Source organism: Frieseomelitta varia, unplaced genomic scaffold (assembly GCF_011392965.1).
Source record: "Frieseomelitta varia isolate USP_RPSP 00005682 unplaced genomic scaffold, Fvar_1.2 scaffold_727, whole genome shotgun sequence".
Lineage (NCBI taxonomy): Eukaryota > Metazoa > Arthropoda > Insecta > Hymenoptera > Apidae > Frieseomelitta > Frieseomelitta varia.
The window spans coordinates 15,499-34,892 of NW_025110509.1; the positions used below are offsets into that span (position 1 = coordinate 15,499).

The 19,394-nt window shown below is 28.3% G+C and overlaps 4 protein-coding genes across 12 annotated transcripts; all 4 read right to left on the bottom strand.

The window, feature by feature from the left end:
• Positions 1-125: 125 nt before the first annotated feature.
• On the bottom strand, positions 126-7,777 carry LOC122535467 (protein masquerade). Of its 7 annotated transcripts, none has more exons than XM_043667023.1 (11): positions 7,183-7,777; positions 3,303-3,613; positions 3,195-3,228; positions 2,633-3,093; positions 2,364-2,555; positions 2,081-2,204; positions 1,779-1,958; positions 1,366-1,621; positions 956-1,233; positions 724-878; positions 126-508 (listed from the first exon to the last, which is right to left on the bottom strand). In XM_043667023.1, exons 1-11 carry the CDS (start codon positions 7,298-7,300, stop codon positions 341-343), a joined length of 2,277 nt encoding a protein of 758 aa, XP_043522958.1. In that variant the 5' UTR covers positions 7,301-7,777; the 3' UTR covers positions 126-340. The 7 variants fall into 7 exon arrangements, with proteins under 7 accessions (XP_043522958.1, XP_043522956.1, XP_043522960.1 ...); XM_043667021.1 differs by having other exon boundaries at positions 2,081-2,240; XM_043667025.1 differs by lacking the exon at positions 7,183-7,777 and adding an exon at positions 6,227-6,263 and having other exon boundaries at positions 2,081-2,240.
• Positions 7,778-8,258: 481 nt separating this feature from the next.
• LOC122535471 (BRCA1-associated RING domain protein 1-like) lies at positions 8,259-11,713 on the bottom strand. Of its 2 annotated transcripts, none has more exons than XM_043667035.1 (9): positions 11,264-11,713; positions 10,774-10,962; positions 10,481-10,616; positions 10,286-10,372; positions 10,018-10,214; positions 9,622-9,846; positions 9,424-9,533; positions 9,226-9,344; positions 8,259-9,144 (listed from the first exon to the last, which is right to left on the bottom strand). In XM_043667035.1, exons 1-9 carry the CDS (start codon positions 11,332-11,334, stop codon positions 8,773-8,775), a joined length of 1,506 nt encoding a protein of 501 aa, XP_043522970.1. In that variant the 5' UTR covers positions 11,335-11,713; the 3' UTR covers positions 8,259-8,772. The 2 variants fall into 2 exon arrangements, with proteins under 2 accessions (XP_043522970.1, XP_043522969.1); XM_043667034.1 differs by having other exon boundaries at positions 10,481-10,637; positions 11,264-11,709.
• Positions 11,714-13,464: 1,751 nt separating this feature from the next.
• On the bottom strand, positions 13,465-15,485 carry LOC122535477 (iron-sulfur cluster assembly 1 homolog, mitochondrial). Of its 2 annotated transcripts, XM_043667046.1 has the most exons (3): positions 15,322-15,485; positions 14,181-14,234; positions 13,465-14,033 (listed from the first exon to the last, which is right to left on the bottom strand). In XM_043667046.1, exons 1-3 carry the CDS (start codon positions 15,403-15,405, stop codon positions 13,779-13,781), a joined length of 393 nt encoding a protein of 130 aa, XP_043522981.1. In that variant the 5' UTR covers positions 15,406-15,485; the 3' UTR covers positions 13,465-13,778. The 2 variants fall into 2 exon arrangements, with proteins under 2 accessions (XP_043522981.1, XP_043522982.1); XM_043667047.1 differs by lacking the exon at positions 14,181-14,234 and having other exon boundaries at positions 15,322-15,439.
• An 895-nt stretch (positions 15,486-16,380) lies between these two features.
• LOC122535469 (eukaryotic translation initiation factor 3 subunit D) lies at positions 16,381-19,149 on the bottom strand. The gene is made up of 3 exons (XM_043667031.1): positions 18,837-19,149; positions 18,714-18,759; positions 16,381-17,966 (listed from the first exon to the last, which is right to left on the bottom strand). The coding sequence occupies exons 1-3, from the start codon at positions 19,008-19,010 to the stop codon at positions 16,498-16,500; spliced, it is 1,689 nt and encodes a 562-aa protein (XP_043522966.1). The 5' UTR covers positions 19,011-19,149; the 3' UTR covers positions 16,381-16,497.
• Positions 19,150-19,394: the final 245 nt, after the last annotated feature.

The window sequence follows — 19,394 nt, forward strand, 5'->3', positions numbered from 1 at the left end:
AAATGGATAAACGGAAGTTTATTGCATTAATCATATAAAATTATATTGCCGAAACAAATTTTTAGTTACCTTCAATTATTAAAGGTAATTAATTATTATTATTACGATCTTTATAAATATATTACGAGTATCGTAATATTTTCAAAATAACATTACAAAAAAGTTTCTCTTTTTTTCACATTTTTTAATTTATATAATTAAATAATATTCAAGAAAACTTTTCTTAGTTATCTTTGCTGGATACGTAACGCAAGTTGTTACGTCATCAAGCGCGTAAAGGTACTATAACATTTCCTTAATAAATAAATACTTTAACTTTTATTAGTAGAATATAAAAAAGCTAAAGATTATTTACGGAAATAATTTGATTGATCCAACCAATGAACGCCGAAACTTTGACATAAACTCCAGGAACATCCAATCTTCCACAACCGAAGCCCCATGATACCAGCCCAGCTAATTCAAAGAATCCGTCATCTTGGCATACTAAAGGACCTCCTCCATCGCCCTATCAAATATTACTTACGTAACTTTTCTTGTTATATTCTTATTATTGTTCTATTTTTAATTATTTTTACTAATATTTAATTGTACCTGATTAATAAATTAAAATTTATCACTAGTATTCGTTACTGTCTACAATAAATTACAAAACCTGCTCCTTTGGGTACAAAAATTTCTCTGTAGAATATATATATATACGTAAAGCATAATTAATATTACCTGACATGCATCGTTGCCTTGTTCACCACCAGCACAGAAACTACTTGCTGGCAAAATGAAAATTTTTTCAGTTACAGCATTCACTTTTCGTATGCATTCTGCGTCGCTTACAATCGGTATTTCCGCTTCTCGTACACGAAGCGGGATAGGACCAGCTATATACAAACATACAAAATATATTTATTAATTGATAGTATGTAGAGAGAATTAATGAATGATACAAGAGACTTACCTTCTCCCATATATCCATAACCAGTGACGGTGCATCGTTTACCAGCTGTATGACTAACTCCCCGTGCAGGCAAACATACTAAACAAACACCATCTTTAAGTTCTGCTTGTCCATGAAGCTTTAATAGTGCTATATCATTATCAAGAGTTTGACTGTTATGATTGTGATGAATGTAAGTGGTTGCTACTCGCAAAGTTTGAGCACCAGGACTTCCATATTTCCTTGTCAAATCGTGATCACCTACCCTTACATAAATCGCATCGCCAGACCTCACAATGCTATAAATAAAAAATAAAATAATAAAATTATTTAAAATATTTACTTCTCTATTATCTCTTTAACTTTACAATTTCTTACAAAATTTAGGAAAATTAGTAAATGATAATTTTATTAAGATTCAGAACGCTTACTTTGTTACACAATGTGCAGCAGTCAATACCCACTGCGTGCCAATGAGCGCACCGCCACAGAGATATTGATTCAAGGAATTAATCAGAGCAACTTGCCAGCACCATTCATTAGCATCTGCGTCTTCCCCTCCAACAACGCGAGCTCCTCTTTCAAGACTACGCGCTTGGATCGGTCCACGGGAAGTTCCTTTTACCCCACACACGTATTTACTGTACACAGGGCTTCTCATTGTCGTCATCATTGTTGTTGTTTCATCTACAAAGTTAGCGTCATATTAATATATAAAAAATCTCACAACGAGCATTTCATTGACATTATGACAACGCAGTGACGCTACTGAGGCGTCATGTGATTTTCAGCGATTAATAACTATTATTATCATGCTAGAGTATGTATATATTCTATAACTTACATACAGACGTTGAAAGTGGTGTTGTATATGGCCTTGAAGTAACATACATAGTGTCGTTTCTATTACTCAAAATTGCTTCAGTGGAATTTCCACCGTTCAATTCTCGTATCAATGATTTTGGAGCACAACACTGATGCCCTTGTTTCTTACATTTGAACAAATTTGTTAGTTCGGCATTTCCTACAAAAAAAAAACATTGAGAAATTTTATTTGTATACAACAAGCAACAATATTTTATTTATCATCAAATTATTAATTATTATTTTATATTGGATTTTAAAATAATAAAAATAAATACTTACTGAAACAAGTGAATGATAAATAGGAAACAATACAGGATCCAGGACACTCTGCGCGTGTGTCCCTTGGTAAAGAAATTGTAGTAATTGATGGTCTTGCTGTGGGCCTTGGCCTTGGCCTTGGTGTCTGATATGGAGAAGATGGTGTCACTACGTTTACTGTCTATATGTATGTCAATAATTTCAATTTTCTTTTTTGCATGGGTTTTGTATTCAATATCTTACTTGCCTCAATTTAATCGTTCCATTGAGAAAGGGTTCTACCGTAAAAAAGAAATAGAATCACCTGCGGTGAGCTTTTCGTGTTGTCACAACAAATATATCCGGATTGACAAGTCGAAGTCTTCGCTATTATTGCACTTGGCCGTTCACAGAAAGCTGCCATAATGGTTAACAGGCAAAATCCGGGGCACGGTTGCAATTTTGGTTCCGGCGGTTTTGTAGTTGGTCCAATTGTCGTTGTTGTGATTGTTGTTTCCTATTCAATCGATTATGATTGAATATGGCATTGCCTTTAAAGATTATATGTACTTCTGTATAGTTTCATCTTTTTACCGTTTTTAAGAAAGCATCGATGACGCAACAAGATCCATCATCAGGACATTCAGCTTCCCCATCCACTTTATCGCACAAAAGAGCGAAGAAGCCACTAACGCATTCACCTTTACATGGCTTTCTCATCGTAATCTTTGGTCTTATCGTAGTTGTTGGTTGTTTCGTTATCATAGTAGTGGTTGCTATTGTAGTACTAGCTATGCTCGTAGAAGTAATCATATTTGGCCTCATAGTTGTAGAAGGCGAGGAACCTTTGTAAGATGTGTTGAGACCTGTCTTTTCATCGAAACGACTTGAATTGGCTCGGTCGATGACTAGTAGTTCTGGCGGAGGTGAATCTCCAAATGCATCTCTGGATACGCAACATTTGTAACCTGGCTTGCAAAGGGTATCTATTACCAAAACTGCATCGCAGTAATCAGCAATTCTTTCTGCCATACAGATTCCTGAACACGTTTTTGCTAAAGTGAAAAACAGTTGATATAATAAACACGGTAGGATCGTTGACTGCAAAATATGCAATTTTACTTGAATATGATATATACAGATAAAAGATACATACACGACGTTTTGTTCACTGCTTCTTTCTGACTTTCCTGAAAAATAAATAAAGCATATTTTAGCATATGTAAGCATTTGTAATACCAATATACAACTTCTGTGAACATACGGAAGTAGCTTTTACAGATGTTGTTGAAGGCACAGTTGTAAGTGCCGTAGTGGTCGAAGGTGTTGTTGTACTCGTGGTGGTTGTTGTCTTAACGGTAGTGATAATAGTTGAAGTAGAGTCATCGTCATGCGGAGAGACAGCATTTTCAGAAGTTCCGGTACCATTTATAGGCGCCTCAATACAACATCGCATACTAGTAGGGCATTCTACATGCTCAAGAACTTCGTAACATATTAACGTTGCAAATGCATGTACACACACACCTGGACAATCTGCACTGTTGGCTGTACTTGTTATGGAATCTAATAGACCTGAAAAAAAATAAAAATATCTATGTGATACAATTCCTGAAGTTACAAATACTTCTTCACTAATTTTTTGAAAATGCAAATAAAAGTTAATAAATAAAAGTTATTGAACATACTTGTGGATCACGCTTATAAATTAATTGGATTTTATTTCATCCTTAATTTAGGTATTAAATAAAATTGTTTAAACTGTAAAAATTCTGCTATCATGTAAATGAAAAATTTAATATTTATAAATTTATAATTCAAAATTAACGATTGTTAAATATCTTATTACGAAAATCTCTTGCGAGATATTTTTATTACAAAATTCAATGTGTGTTACAAATTGAATATTAACTATCGGGTACAGGTGCGAAGGCACGTTGAGTCAAAAGAAATTCCTGCATACGTAATCTTACGCTCCACTTATAAAATAAAATGCTCAAGCATGACTGAACTTGAACTTGACAGGTGGTAAACTTCTCAAGGAAACTAACAATCCGTTGAAACTATTCCACCACGGACAAATTTAAAAATTGACAGCAATGCTAAATGAAAAACGCAGGAATGTGGCATTTCCCTAAAATATTGAAACATTATCGTAAGAACCGCAGTAAATAGAAAATTCAAACATTAATTTAATATACGAAAGAAAGATATTGCAATTTGTAAAGAAGCATACTTCAAATGAAAGTCAATGAGAGAATAATACTATTTTTGCCGACAAGAGTAAATTTATGGTAGTGATAGAAGAGTGAGAGTATCAAGGAAGTAAAAAGAGGGACTAATTTCGAAATATTTATACCTATAAAAAACGGTGATAGATCAATGCTGGTATAATATATAGTAATATATATACTGGTAATATATGATATATATAATATGCTGGTAATATATAATATAATGGAGACATATAATAGTTTAATTTAGAGTCAAAGATCTTGAAAAACAAATTTTTTTAAAATACTGCCAACATTGGAATGAAGTAAATTTAAATTTTACCATAACACAAAATTTTGGACAAGAATTTTTGTCTGCAACTATTGAAAGACTACATTATTTATAAATATCAGATTTATAAATATCAGATCCAATATCATTGTTTGTTGCAAAAATCTTACACCATAACAAAAATACACTGTGCTAAAAAATGAAACACATAATAAATCACTTAATAAAAGTGTTACATTCTTCACTGATTAACAACTTATAGCATCCCCTGCACTATCATAGTAAGTGTTTATTAACAAAACATACAAAAGTGAAAGAAAATTATAGGTTAGAAGAAAAAAAAATAATTATAATTATCTCTTCTTGTAAAGTTACTTAATTTGCAGATTCAACGATGAAAAAATGTATAAACGATAAACAATAAAAAATGTATTTTTCACTGTGATCTGATAAATGTAGCGTATAAAATATCGTTAATCTTTACCAATGTTGTTAAACAAATAAGTTTCAAGAAATTCGCACGGCTCGTAGTGCAGACTTCTAGCTGTTTTCACTTTAGCAGGCATAACGGCCCAAACAAACATAACGGTAGTTAATTAAATGGCTTGGCTTCATCGTATGACCGTTTTTGATACTATACGTGCCTTTTCTAACGTAATTGTCTTAGATTGATGACAAGCCCACATTAATATTCCGTGTAGTGTCGTACAATTGTATCGCATTCAATTAGTGTTATACAATTACATCAACGTCAAAATCTTCTTTCGAACTTTAAAACGTTATATGAAAAATTAATTCTATATAAAATAAGGTACGTGAGAATAACCGATTGAACGAAATTAACTACTTTTTAACTTACAGATTTTTTTTTTTTTATTTCATTGGAATTTTTGAATTGTGATCATAGTTGAATCTCACAGTTTCTAGTTAAAAACATATCGATCGATCATCTTCGCGTGACAAGTGATTCTTAATTATAATGCAAGGGGATAAAATTTTAAAATTTAAAATATTCTGATGGATACGATGCCCGAAAACTGTAAGAAATGAGAGTGAGATTACTACAGGTAATCATCAGAATCAATACAATTCGTTTATCACATCGTATCATATTAAATCTATATTGATTTCGTTGATAATATATTTTAAACGTTTGGCTTATCATTATTATGATTGAATATTAAATAAACAAATTGTATTTTAACAGAATAAAAGTATCCTATTTTTAAATAACATACTACCATCTTTGTTAGAAAATTTATCATGTCGAATTCTTTTAACAATGTGAACAGAAGAAATAATAAGCACCTCTGGTACCACAAGGATCAATGAATTGGACATGGAAGAAGTTCTCCGGCTTTGATATCATTACATAAACCATTTTTTCCGAGGTATATGAAAAATGAAATTTATTGCAAGCTGCGAATGACACGGCAAAACATACAAGATCATAATATAATGCTGTGACTTAATTGACTATACACTTGGATTGATGTATAAATATCAAGATTCGTATCAAAGTACTCATTAAAAAGAAATTGACGTCCAAAGATAACGAGCTATTAAAACATGATAGATTTACTAGTTTTATTTCTCTTTTTATGAAGACATAATTAAACGATCGCTAATTACTAAATATATGTATCATGGCGTACTTTTCAAGTTCGCCAATGGCCTTCTCACCAACATTGGACTTGAGCGTCATCCGCATAGCGTTGTACAACTCCTAAGTAGGACAATCACATCCTTCCAGATACTATCTATACAAGCGTACACAGCATACATTCACGCACGCGAATTTCTATTTCTCGAAACCTCCTCTGCTACGAACTAATTTTATTTACAGCTATTTACTATATACTTTGACAAACCACTTAAATAATTAATCGAGAATTTTTTGGAATTATCCACAAGAGAGAAAGTATCAAAGGTAATTTGAGTTTTTTAATTGCAATTCTTTTTTGCTTCTTCTGGAATAATTATACATTGATTTATTCCCAAATTAAATCTTGTGTAACATTTTCTATAACAAATAATACAATTCTATGCGAAAGTAACGAAAAGAAGATAGATCGAATAAATAAAAAATTTTTAAATTCATTGTAAGAAAAAACATAGAAAATTTAATGAATCAAAAAAGAGAAATAATTTTATAAATAAAATATAGAGAGAAAATTTAGAAATAAACTAATATTTAATCAGATATTCCTTATTATTTATTATTTGTAGATCATACATCAAACTATATATGTGTATATCTGTACTACTATGTATGAGTATATCTGTATTACTATGGTGTGTGTATGATGTACTACCTTATCTTATTTTTATTTATGAAATATGTATATAAAACAAATTACATTATACGTTTTGTTTATTTATTTTATCAATATTAATAATATTATACAAAATATATATTATAATAATGTAGTTTATCTATTTCATGTTTACAATAATTCTCCAATTTCTCTTCATTTTAATAGAAGTAAAGTCAACGTAGGAGGAAAAGAACGGAAAATTTTAAGAACGCGTATAAAAATTTAAAAGCCACGTAAGAGTAAAAACAATTATTTAAAATTCTCAAAATGTTAAAATTTATTATTGCAGTAATTCCAAACGAAGAGAAATAATTGATTTACCTGACAAAAAACTGCCAGCCAAAGAATCGTCATCCTGAGCAGCAATCGATCCGCTAAGTAGGAGAAAAAGGACGATGCCCCCAGGGACTGTTCTCAGTATCATCTTCGCTTTCCTCATTCTCTTTCTCTCTCTCTCTCTTTTCTCCTTCTTTTTCTTTCTTTCCCGCTTCTTTTTCTTCAATTTAAAAAGGTAACCGCAAAAACAGTTAAAGGAAGACACACTGTGTCGTTACCCGGTTCGAACACGTGCGTGTCAAACTACTTTACCGCGAGTTCGGCAGCCACGGTATTATGTGGGCCCGCATTGCCTGTTAGACTTGTTTGACTGACTGACTGACTGACTGAGGAGGTACCGGGGCCCACTTGTGGGTCAGGGTGCGGGTCCCCTCTTTTGCACCAGTCGGAAAAAGGAGAGAAAAGAACGAAGGCGGAGAAATAGAGAGAACGATCGTCGACGACCTCACTAAGAATTACGCAAAAAGAGGGGGAAGGGTTGTTGGCATTAAAATCAGACACTTTTGAAAATTTGCAACTTTCCGTCATTATTAAAAGCTTTTATTTTTACTAATTGCGACTATAAAGTAACGATAAGTTAATAAGATATCGGATAAAAGAAAATGATCAATCAAAATTTGAATAAAAAATAAACAGAACTTTATAATTTATTACATGATAACAAATAACTAATTTCTAACCATTCTCTAACATGTTTTAATAGTTACAAATTTGAAGCATATATTCAACATTACCAAACGTCATATGTACGTAAAATTAATAATTTTATTATTAATTTATTAGTCATTTAATTTCACTATTTTGACAACAGCTTAACTTAAAAATTTTGAGTCGATATATATTTATAAATTTCATAAAAAATGAAATGTTTATTTTATTAATAATATATATTATTAATAAAATTAGTAACTTAAAATGTTATTAATACAAAACGCGTTCTAACATACGTAAATCATCCCTAAACTTAAAACGATTGCTGTATTCATTTTTGTTTCATTACAGTTAATTACTATTTTATATTTTTAACTTATATATTAACTTAATTTGTTACTTTTTATTTATATTTGATTTTTCTTATTATATAATCTCAACTATATTAGAATATTTCTTTTTTCTATTTTTCATGTTCACACTGTCCTTCCTCTTTACCTCTCTCTCGCTCCCATCCAACTTTTTTCTTCCATTCCCTCTTTCTCATCGCATGTATATGTAAGTATATGTGCACGACTAGCGGTACTTTACCCGTAAATGTACAGGATACCGTACGATATTTCCCTTTGGAATTTATCGTTCTTTGCGCAACGGTCAATTCTTCGTAATCATAGTACGATATTAACATATGTCTGCTTAAAAAATCCAACTAAAAAGATGAATATTTCTTTAAAATTTTATTACTCATTTCAATCGAAGTGTCATTAAGTATAAAAACTACTAAACTAATATGTTTACGTAATAAACAATATAAAATATAAAATGGCATTGCACCAGTTAATAGCACTTATTTATAATATTAATTTTTATAGAACAATTAAAATCACAAAACATGTTTAATTAAAATAATTAAAATAATTAAACTTAAATAAGTAAACCTAATTGCGATGGATCAACTAATGTAAATTTTTCTATACATTCAATTAGCCATATGAGCGGGAGTGTCTTTATATGTGGCATATTATATTTTACAATCGGTTCATCTTTTTCTGGTTTATATATGATATAATGTGTACACTTATATAAAGGATGAGTAGGTTCACTTGCAATATGAAAAGGAATAAACTGTTCTTTGTTTTTTATATCTTCTGGATTTGGTTCTCTTTTTAAAACTGTTCCACCACCTTCTTGTATTAATGCCAATAATGCATCTTTTGTTAATTGCATATTATTTATATAAACATTCTTTGATTGCCACGCAAAATAAAAGTAACATTGATTAAAGAGACCCGGATTCTAAAAGGATAATCAAAAATGTTCAATAAATTATTTAATTTTCTGATACAATTAATTTCACCTAATTGTAATTAATTTTACCTGATTTCGTGCACTTTCTCTAGCTTTTTTTGGAATACCTTTAATTGGTGCACCACTAACTTCAAATATTTCTAAATCTTCTTTCAATATATCACCTATATCCATACCTAACTGAATCCCTTTTATATAACACAAAATATTATAAAAATTTGTTTTTTAATAACTATATACAAGTTATCAATTTATAAATAAACTTACATTCAGTATTAAGTAACCAGGTTCCACGTAAAAGTGCCATCATTACATCATATGATAGTTGTACAACATTTGCATTATTGGCTTCTACTATAACATGAGTCACAGATAATCTACAATATAAATTATATGTAATATTTATAATTTTTTACATTTAATTTTTGACATAATTAATGTGCTAAAAAAACATCAACAACATACTGAAATGTAGATACAACTTTAATTTTATTCTTTGAAGCTATTTCATTCAGGTATTTTTTATTCTCTTCTTTCAAATTTGATGCATATATAACAACAGTATCAAATGTCCTTGTTGTGGTAAACGATTTATTCAAAGTATGATTAAGATCTTGTTTGGACGCATTGTCCAATTCATTTTTATCTTTCAAAATATTCCACATCTCACTATATGGTATACAATAATCTCTAAAATACGATATGAAGTAATGTAAAATTATAACATAAAGAGGAGTTTACATGTAATAAAATATTACAATTTTAACAACTTTAACAACTTTAAACTTTTATATGTTTATATATATTAACATTCAATATTATCTTTAATAGTTCAATAAACCAATATTAATTAATACATACATAGGCTTTTTTCCAGAATTATCATATACATCTTTACTAGCTGAATATTTTAACAGTAGTTTTGCTTCTGATAATCTATTTTCTTTAGCAGCTTCATGTAATGCTGTTCTATTTCCTTCGCCAGGTGTATTTGGTAATGCACCACATTCTAATAATAACCGACATATGTTGGTATGACCAAAGCTTACAACTTCTTGCTATGCAAATCATATTTATGATATACACAACTTAAGTATAATTTAATTTTATTTTACAATAAAATAATTACCAAAGGAGTCCAACCAGAATAATCCTTTGTATTTGGATTTGCACCAGCAGCTAATAGAGCTTTTATGTAATCTTCTTGAATTTCCCCCTAAATTTTGTTTAAATTTAGTTGTATTTTGATAGATTTTACATAGATTTAGTTGTATTTTTTACTTTTTAATTACTCAATTATCCAATATATATTCTGACTATTTACCTTTAAACACGCAATATGTAATTGTGTTTCTCCTTTATTGTTTAATTTATTTATGTTTTTCTTTGGTATATGATATTTTGTACATGGTGTAGAAGTATTTTTTGTCATTGTAGATAATTGTATTGCATTTGAATTCCTGGCTGAATTCCATAAATCTCTATTAAATTTAAATTTAATTTATAAAATGTAACTTACAATAAAGTTTTGTAAGATTAAATATATTTATTCATATGTTTAATATGATTTGAATATACTTTAAATAATGCGAGTGTTAAAATATGTTCTTATAATACCTTTCCTGTATTATTTCTGCAATAACATTACAATGAGACACAAGACTCTCAATTAAATGATCACTACATGTTTCAATTGGTTGTACAGGTGTTTTACAAATTTTACAAATTGAATCGCTGCTAGCACATTGTTTGCAAAAAAAGTGACCACAATTAGTGTATCTCGTTGCATTTATTGGTTTATTTCCACTAAAACAAAGAAAAAATAAAGAAAATTATACGTATGTAAATATATTTAAAAAAATGCTAGTTAAAAGTTATATTAATTTCGAGATATATTTTTAATTGTAATATTAAATTAAATTAAATTTTAATACTGTCAAAATTGTGAATTCAAATTTTTTTTTCATTCATTAAAGAAATTCATTAAAGAATAAAATTCAAAGATAAAATGCACATGAATAATATGCGCACACGCATGCAAGAAAATCTAAAAAATATAAATTTTTCTCAATTAATATATTATATATTACTCAACATATTATATTACCATTTGTTACACTTCAATACATTCGCAAAATTTTTTAAAGCGTAACGAGTGTTCTTCCACGAAGTATTCATTTTCAATTACTATTATTCAATACATTCCAAAAATTTACTATTTCTTTTCCATGCATTAATATTTAACCATATTTCATTCAATTACATTTTCACGATAATATATTGAACCATATAACATTTTTTTCACAATAATACATTGATTGTGATTTTGATTTTGTTGTTTCAATCATATGTTTTCTTTCAGTCTATGGTTTTCTAAACACTAAAAACTTTTGTTTGTTGAAACGAGGCTGAGATTGAAATATAAAAGTTCAAAAACCATAACAGAAATTGGATGTTTCCCGTTAATTTTACTTTTAAGCATGCACCGTGTGAATCACCCTTAGGATAGGTACCGAAACTAATTTATATTGTTATCCTTGTCGCACACTATCGTTCTCCTTGTCTACCGTGCGAACATGTCTGTCCTTGTCCCACACTAATGCTCTCCTTGTCTAATGACGCTAGACAAGGAAAGCAACAGTGTGCGACAAGGACATCCTTCGATCTATTGAAAAAATAATTCAACTTTTTACACACACGTTTTTCTAGGACAAAACGCACATAGAAAAAAAGCGGGGTGCCTAATTTTAAGGACGCCTATAAAAAAGTTCGCAAATTATTCCTCCTAATCAGGTTTTTTCGTAATTATTGCGAACTGTCACAAAATGGACATGGTGGCGCCATCTAGCGGTAACTCAGTGGTACTAATTATTTATAAAAATACTTATTTTTGCATTTTACGGATCAAATAGGATATGAAAAGAAAGCTAAGGGTCTAATTAGGATAATAAAATCGCCAAAATTCACAATTCAATTCGCTAAATTAGGTTTCTTCGCAAATGAAAATTTCTCTGTTTTACGGGGTAAGAAACACTAGCGCCGCTTTGTGGCGACTGTGGCGACATCTATTGATCAGTCGGTGGTACTAAAAGTAGAAAATTCTGTTTTTAGTACAACCGAATTATCAATAGATGGCGCCACCATTATTTGTAAACATTGACAAGTGACAGTTTTTCCACAAATTACGAGAAGAAATTAATTAATAGAAATCATTTGTGAACTGCTATGGTTGCGTCTTCGATTTTAGAGACCCTAACCTTGTGTTTTATGTTTTGTTTAAGTATATTTCTGTCCTCGTCCCACGCTAATTCTCTCCTTGTCTAATGACGCTAGACAAGAAAAGCGATAGTGTGCGACAAGGACATTCTTCGATCTATTGAAAAAAGAATTGAAAAAATCTATTGAAAAAAAAGCCTAACAAATAAATAATGTAAGTTTGTAGCTATACAATAGAACAGAGATAGTAATTCAGCCGAAATGGAGATAATTCAACACACAATTGAAATTTTTTCGTTCAAAGATTTGTTTCGAGAAATTTTAATGTGAAAATTTATCAAATGTGTTTTAATTTGGCTAATTTTGAACTAGAAAAGCTTAAATAATTCTCAGGAAATGATTTATAATTATATTTATAAACTATAATTACAGTATTTGAAGAATATATTAAATTACAAAACGCTAATTTCTCTAAAAGACAGAAAAATATCAATTGATGGTTTTAAAAAAGCTATCAGTAACTAGGTATTTTAATTATTTAAGGGTAATTATTTGCAAAATATATCATTTTTATTTAAATTTGCAAAAACGGTGATATATGATACAATGTAATGTGATGATCAGCATATATGTACATAACAATATACATATATATGTACAACATATAATTATAGTAACTGTCAAAATATATATACATGATGAAAAGCGGAAATAAATTTTTATAAAGAACTTATTGTAACAACGAAAATATTTTGTATTAATTAGTATACACGTGTCATATTAATTATTTTATACATAATACTTAATCACAAAATAGATATACAATACTACAAACATTTAATATTTATATAACTCCTAGATTTTTTCTCCAAATCTGTTTAACATGCAATTTATGCATGTTTGCATGTTTTAACAATATTTTACAAAAAAATATAATAATATATTGACAGATGCTTTTTATTCGAAATTATAATTTTTACGATTAATAACCTTCATTTAACAAAATTTATTATCTAGCAGAAAATGAAATAATTTGTCAACAAAAAATTATTAAACTTGAGAAAAAAGAGAAATAAAACACAAATATAATTATAAATTTCAAAATTTCTTTTTTATAAATCTCGATTAATTTGTCTACAATTGTCACAAAAAATTCTTTCACATCTTGTACCACATAATGTTGAATAATTGTCTCATTTTAAATTGTTATTTATGTTTGTTTCGATTAAATAATTTTTCTATTATGCACTATGTTTTTTATTTGATAATTATAGTGTAATTATATTTAAAAATCATATGCCCACATTGATGGATCCTTAGTAAAATTAGAAGTTATTTAGAAGTTACATTTTACTAAAATTTGTAATAATTAAGTAATCTAGGATGACTATAAGTTTGTAAAATGACTAAACAGAAAAACTTTCTCCACATCCACAAGTTCCTTTGATATTTGGATTATTAAAAATAAATTCAGAACTTAATTTAGTTTCTACATAATCCATTTCTGTACCCAACAAAGATAACTGTGCCTTTTTGTCTATCATAATGCAAACACCATCTTGAATAACCTCCTCGTCAAGTTTAGATTTTTCTTTGGCATAATCAAGGGTGTAACTGAGGCCATTACACCCACGCTGTTTTACACTCACTCTTAGACCAATCTGAAATAGGAATAGGAAATAATGTTTATATTTACTTTTAAAATTAATACAACACGCATAATATAAATTTGTCTTTAAAAAAATGACTGGTATTAAAAATGATTTGAAAAAAAAAACACAAATGGAGATATTAAATTATTTACTTACAAAATCAGTTTTATCTTTTAATAATTCTTTAACCTTTTTCACTGCATTTGGTGTCTGAAATAAGATAATTAATAGTAATTAATAATAAAATAAAAATCTATAATATCTCTATTTATTTTAAGAAAGCAAATATATAAACAAAAGGATGTTCCAAAGATATTTTTAAAATTAAAAAATAAGTATTTCATTAAATGTTTACATTGATTATATAATTTGGAATGTATACATATAAAAAAAATCATTCCTGCTTACACATATATTATTTAACAATGATAATATCATTTAATATTTGCATTTAATAAATTTAACATAGTTTCATTATTTTAGAAAAAGAAACTAATAACAGTTCTTATATTGTTAATTTCTCTTTCCATTTAATATAAATATTTAATCACTGCAAAGTAAATTATAAATAATCTATATTACAACCTTATATATAATACATATATTATATATTATAATAATACATTGTAACTAATTATAATTGTAATACATTGTAACTATTTATATATGTAATATTATTATTATTAATGTAATAATAGTTATTATTAATTAATAATAATAATTATTAATCGTTAATCATTAAAATATTTTGGTTTTATATTTGTATTAATATTTATATTCATGTCATACATTGTGTAGTTATATTTAACTTTAAATAGTAATTCAAAGTTAAATTATGACTAATTTAATATATATTATATAAAGTTCTTAAAAAATATATAAAGGTATAAAAATATATATATATATGTGCATAAAATGTATAAAAATCTAATGTCATGAAAACTGCTATTAAAATAAATAAATGCTCAATATATTACTATAAAACTAATAAAATTAGTTTTGAACGTAAGAATTACATGTCAATATTAACATAGATTGAAAATTTAACCTTCATCTTTCAATGTTAAAAATATATATACATTTATGAAAGTAAATGCCCAGTATATTGTTATAAAATTAATAAAATTAGTTTTGAACGTAAGAATTACATGTCAATATTAATATAGATTGAAAACTTAACCTTTATCTTTCAATGTTAAAAATATATATACATTTACAGTGTTATTAACTAATATCAGGCACCAATAATCCAAAATTATTACATATTTATATATATATATATTAATTATTCACTTACTAATGTAAGCGCAGCTCGCGTCGCAAGTATTTTTCTTCCTTTGACAGCTCGAACAGTTGCTGCAGCAACCACGGAAGAAGCCATATTGATCTCTTACGCCAATGCATCTGCATGTGAAATAACAAGCATGAATATGAACCTTATAGATCATTTACTTAAAAAAATATATGTATTTAATGTCATTACTGTGACGTGCTTTTTGGATTTATTAACTAGAAATATAAAATAAATTTTCTAAAATTATTAATAAATATTAAATTTCTATAAATATCAAATTTAAATAAAAAAATAAAAATAAGATACAGATGATGCATATAAGTCAGTACTAAGAAGAAGATAAACTTTAATTGATAATAAATAACAGGCAACATCTGTGGCCATCTATATAGGCAACGTATTTTCGGCTGTAATATTATTGGTTGATATGATTAAATTTGTTGTTCAATTGCATTACTTGATGATTAGAACGAATAGAAATCTCTCTTGCCTTTATATCATATTATTTTCTTTCTAACAGTTAAAACACTTCTTTCTAACATTTCAAAATACATTCTGGCTACATTAATCAATTTACATATTAATCATTTACAGCTGGCTACATTAATCAATTTCAGAATTTGAAATGTATGGTGAAATAATGATGTTACGAGCACTATAGTATATTTTGTCCCCAACCAATTATTATTTTTTAACATTATCAAATAAATTTAACAATATAATAAAAAAGATTATTAATGAATTTATCAATAAACATAATAATGAAATTAAGGTTATTTGCAACTTCTTAAACTAAAATTTATATACTATATAATTAGTATTAAATTAAAATAAAATTATATTATCAATTAGTATTTTATCACGAAAGTTTTGCTTATTATAATCGAAGGAAACAGAAAAAATTAAATAAGAATAATACTTAGGTAATTGATGAAAAGTTTAATTTTAAATTGAACAAAATGAAATTTGACTATATAAAATCATATATAATAAAATACATAAATACTTTATGTTAATGTGAAATTAATTCAAAAAGGTTTTTAGAATTGGATGATGAACAGCTGAATTATAAATTGTTTATTATACCAATTTTCATTCTTCTTACAATATGTAATCATACAAATTAGTGATTTTAATCCAAAAAGATATTAATCCAGAAAAATTTAAGATTTAAAACTGTTAACTTTGAAATGCATCATTGACTGGTTCGTCGTCATCATCATCTTCTTCTCCTTCACTTTCAAATGTGTTATCCGGAATATCGTATAATCTTATCATTGGTTTATTTGGATCTTTCATAATTAAATATTTTCCATCTTTCTGCTTCATACAAATGTCGATAATACATCGTAAAATACCCCATGCATTATCCATATTAAGATTAATTTGTGTTGCAAATTCATTTGGCTTATATTGCTGTGTACCAAGAATGACATGTTTACTGGAATCTCTAACCATTGCTCTAGAGACATAACCAAATTTCAATTGATCTGAGCCTGCTAATAATGCTTGGACAGTCCACTTAGCTAATTTACAAGCATTATTGCGCAATTCATTCGCTAATACTGCACCACGCTGTGTGTCTAATTTTTGCCTCCATTCAACACCGTTGGCTAACTTTGAATCCCATTCATTTAAAGCTTTAATTGTTAAAAATTGAGTTTCATTGTTGGGACCCTGCATTACAGCATCATGTTCGCATCTTGCAACAAGAACAATTCCATTATTTAAATCCCATTTTCTATACCGATATGCAACACTAGCAACATCACCTTCTTCTTCTTCTGAAATAAATGGATTTCCTTCCTCAAATTTGTATCTAGGTTCATTGGATTTCAATACTTGTTGAGAAAAGTTGTGATTAATGAATGTAGCTTCTAATGCTAAGTTTCTCGGAGAATTTAAAGAATTGCCATCATCTTGAGGAGGCTCAACGCTGGTTTCATTTACAGTTAATAAATCAAATTCAGTATTATCTCGTTTATCAAAGAATAGCTTGTCTCCAATTTTTTCAATTACAATGTCCCAAGAGTAATTGCTACGAGTACAACACATTATTGTTGCTAAGATTGCGTCTGTAGCATAAACATTTCCTTCTGTCTTTGAAAGCTTACGAACTATTGGATCATCAGTAGTAGTAACTGTATGGAAAATTCTATCAATTCTTTGCAATGGCTTTTCACTTTTGACATTCACTCTGTCATAAGTTTTATCATAATATTCAAGAGATCCACAACATAAAATATCTTCCCCATCTTTTACACCAGGTAAAGATAGTTTTGCTAAACGTGGAAAATCCATTTCTTCAATTGTTACCCAATCGGGTCTTACAGTAACAGATGCATCGCGAATTTTAATTGGCGGTTGATTTTTATGATTGCGTAGACCTTGTTGTCTACCCCAACGTTTTGCTTGCCCTTTGCGATCTCTTTCGCGAAGTTTTAATTTACCAAGTTGTTGCATTTGGCTCAACGAACCACGTTGGCTTCCACGACCGCGTAAGTTCCTTTGGTTATGACGGAATCTACCACCACGTTGATAAGGTGGCTTTTGTACACGGGTAGTATCAACCAAATGGAAAGTTGTTTCATCTTCATCATGATAGTATGCATATTGGCTACCTGAACCAAACTGCGATGTATATTTGTCTGTAAAAAATGAAGGACTTCTTTATTAAACAAGTATATAATTAGATAGGTATATAAACAACACTTTCATAAATAACAAAATAATATATATAAATTTTGTTTGCATTATTTTTGGACAAATTAAGATGATCTTCAATTTTTTTAATAGTATAATTATCAATATCATTATGTTGAAATAAAATGTAAACTAAGAAACCTATTTTCCAAGGACATAATATTACATGTAACATATATAACTTTCATAATTCTTTTAGCTTATATCATATAATAACATATATGTCAAACATTCTTTAGATTTCTTTATATGTAATATATTTTCATTATTTATTATTATTCTTATGTTTATATTTATTAAGTTAACATGTTTATGTTCAATTAAGTTAACATATTTTCATTTATGATTATAAAGTAATTTGTAAAAAATATTCAAAATAATTTATGAATAAATTAATATAATTGTCACATAATCTTTAAATGCATTAATTCATGAACTATAAAATTTATTATCAAAACTTACTAGAATCAAACGTAAAAAATTATAAATTATTAACATAAAAAATTACTTTATATTAATTTATTTACATTAATCTATGATGTTTACAATATTGTTTTAATTAAGATATTCCTAACTTACAAACTAATTAAAATACAATCATTTGCATTCATATTACCTCTAACAAATAATCCCACATTAGATAGAAATGTATAGGTTAATTAAATGGAGTAGATCAAAAAAATAATACTTACTAGGAAATTTCTTATCTTGGAAAGCTGGTGTAGTCCAATCAGATATCTACATAAAAAAAAAAATGTGCATATGTAAAAAATTTTCATAAATGAGGAAAACTGAAACCAGATTTAATGACGAACCTTCCCCAATCTATCCCCTTTTGAAAATGGTTGATAGGGTATGTCCTTAAATTGGTCAGGTAATTCACATGGTCCCCAACCATCGGGATTATGCTGAATTGCAGGAGCTTGAAAATGAGCTATCTCTTCCTCCCTATGAACAGCATCTTCTAGGACAACCACGTCGTCCGTCATTCTGTACCTTCAATACGAAAGACGTGGGACACAATGGCACAACCTACTTGCCGGAAAGACCGGCGACGCCATGATGCTTTTTCTAATAAAGCTTCATTCATACTATATAGTGATGTCTGTATCCTAGTAGCTTAAAATTTTTTATTGATGACACATATAAATTGTTTATAAACTGCTTATATACTGTTTATATTCGAGTCACTTTTGTCACTTTTGCATCAAAGCCAAAAAAAAAAGAAACATAAAAAAAAATCACAATCCAAATATGATTGTTCTTCTATTCTGCACCCACGTTTACTTAGCGCAACGTTCCAATCTAAACTCTTTTCTCATTAAAATCTTACTGATACATTGGAAAATTTGCCTGAGACATTTTTTTCTTCT

Excerpts from the sequence above, each read along its gene's own strand:
- LOC122535471 (XM_043667034.1), bottom strand. The coding sequence starts at position 11,334 with ATGAATACTTCGTGGAAGAACACTCGTTACGCTTTAAAAAATTTTGCG. Across the intron at positions 10,963-11,263 it reads GTATTGAAGTGTAACAAATG|TGGAAATAAACCAATAAATG; the intron begins GTAATATAATAT and ends TCTTTGTTTTAG. Across the intron at positions 10,215-10,285 it reads ATTCTGGTTGGACTCCTTTG|CAAGAAGTTGTAAGCTTTGG; the intron begins GTAATTATTTTA and ends TGATTTGCATAG.
- LOC122535477 (XM_043667046.1), bottom strand. The coding sequence starts at position 15,405 with ATGGCTTCTTCCGTGGTTGCTGCAGCAACTGTTCGAGCTGTCAAAGGA. Across the intron at positions 14,235-15,321 it reads CGCGAGCTGCGCTTACATTA|ACACCAAATGCAGTGAAAAA; the intron begins GTAAGTGAATAA and ends ATCTTATTTCAG. Across the intron at positions 14,034-14,180 it reads TAAAAGATAAAACTGATTTT|ATTGGTCTAAGAGTGAGTGT; the intron begins GTAAGTAAATAA and ends TTCCTATTTCAG.
- LOC122535469 (XM_043667031.1), bottom strand. The coding sequence starts at position 19,010 with ATGACGGACGACGTGGTTGTCCTAGAAGATGCTGTTCATAGGGAGGAA. Across the intron at positions 18,760-18,836 it reads AAGGGGATAGATTGGGGAAG|ATATCTGATTGGACTACACC; the intron begins GTTCGTCATTAA and ends TTTTTTATGTAG. Across the intron at positions 17,967-18,713 it reads CCAAGATAAGAAATTTCCTA|ACAAATATACATCGCAGTTT; the intron begins GTAAGTATTATT and ends CATTTTTTACAG.
- LOC122535467 (XM_043667021.1), bottom strand. The coding sequence starts at position 7,300 with ATGAGGAAAGCGAAGATGATACTGAGAACAGTCCCTGGGGGCATCGTC. Across the intron at positions 3,094-3,194 it reads AGCAGTGAACAAAACGTCGT|CAAAAACGTGTTCAGGAATC; the intron begins GTATGTATCTTT and ends TTTTCACTTTAG. Across the intron at positions 2,556-2,632 it reads TCGATGCTTTCTTAAAAACG|GAAACAACAATCACAACAAC; the intron begins GTAAAAAGATGA and ends TCGATTGAATAG.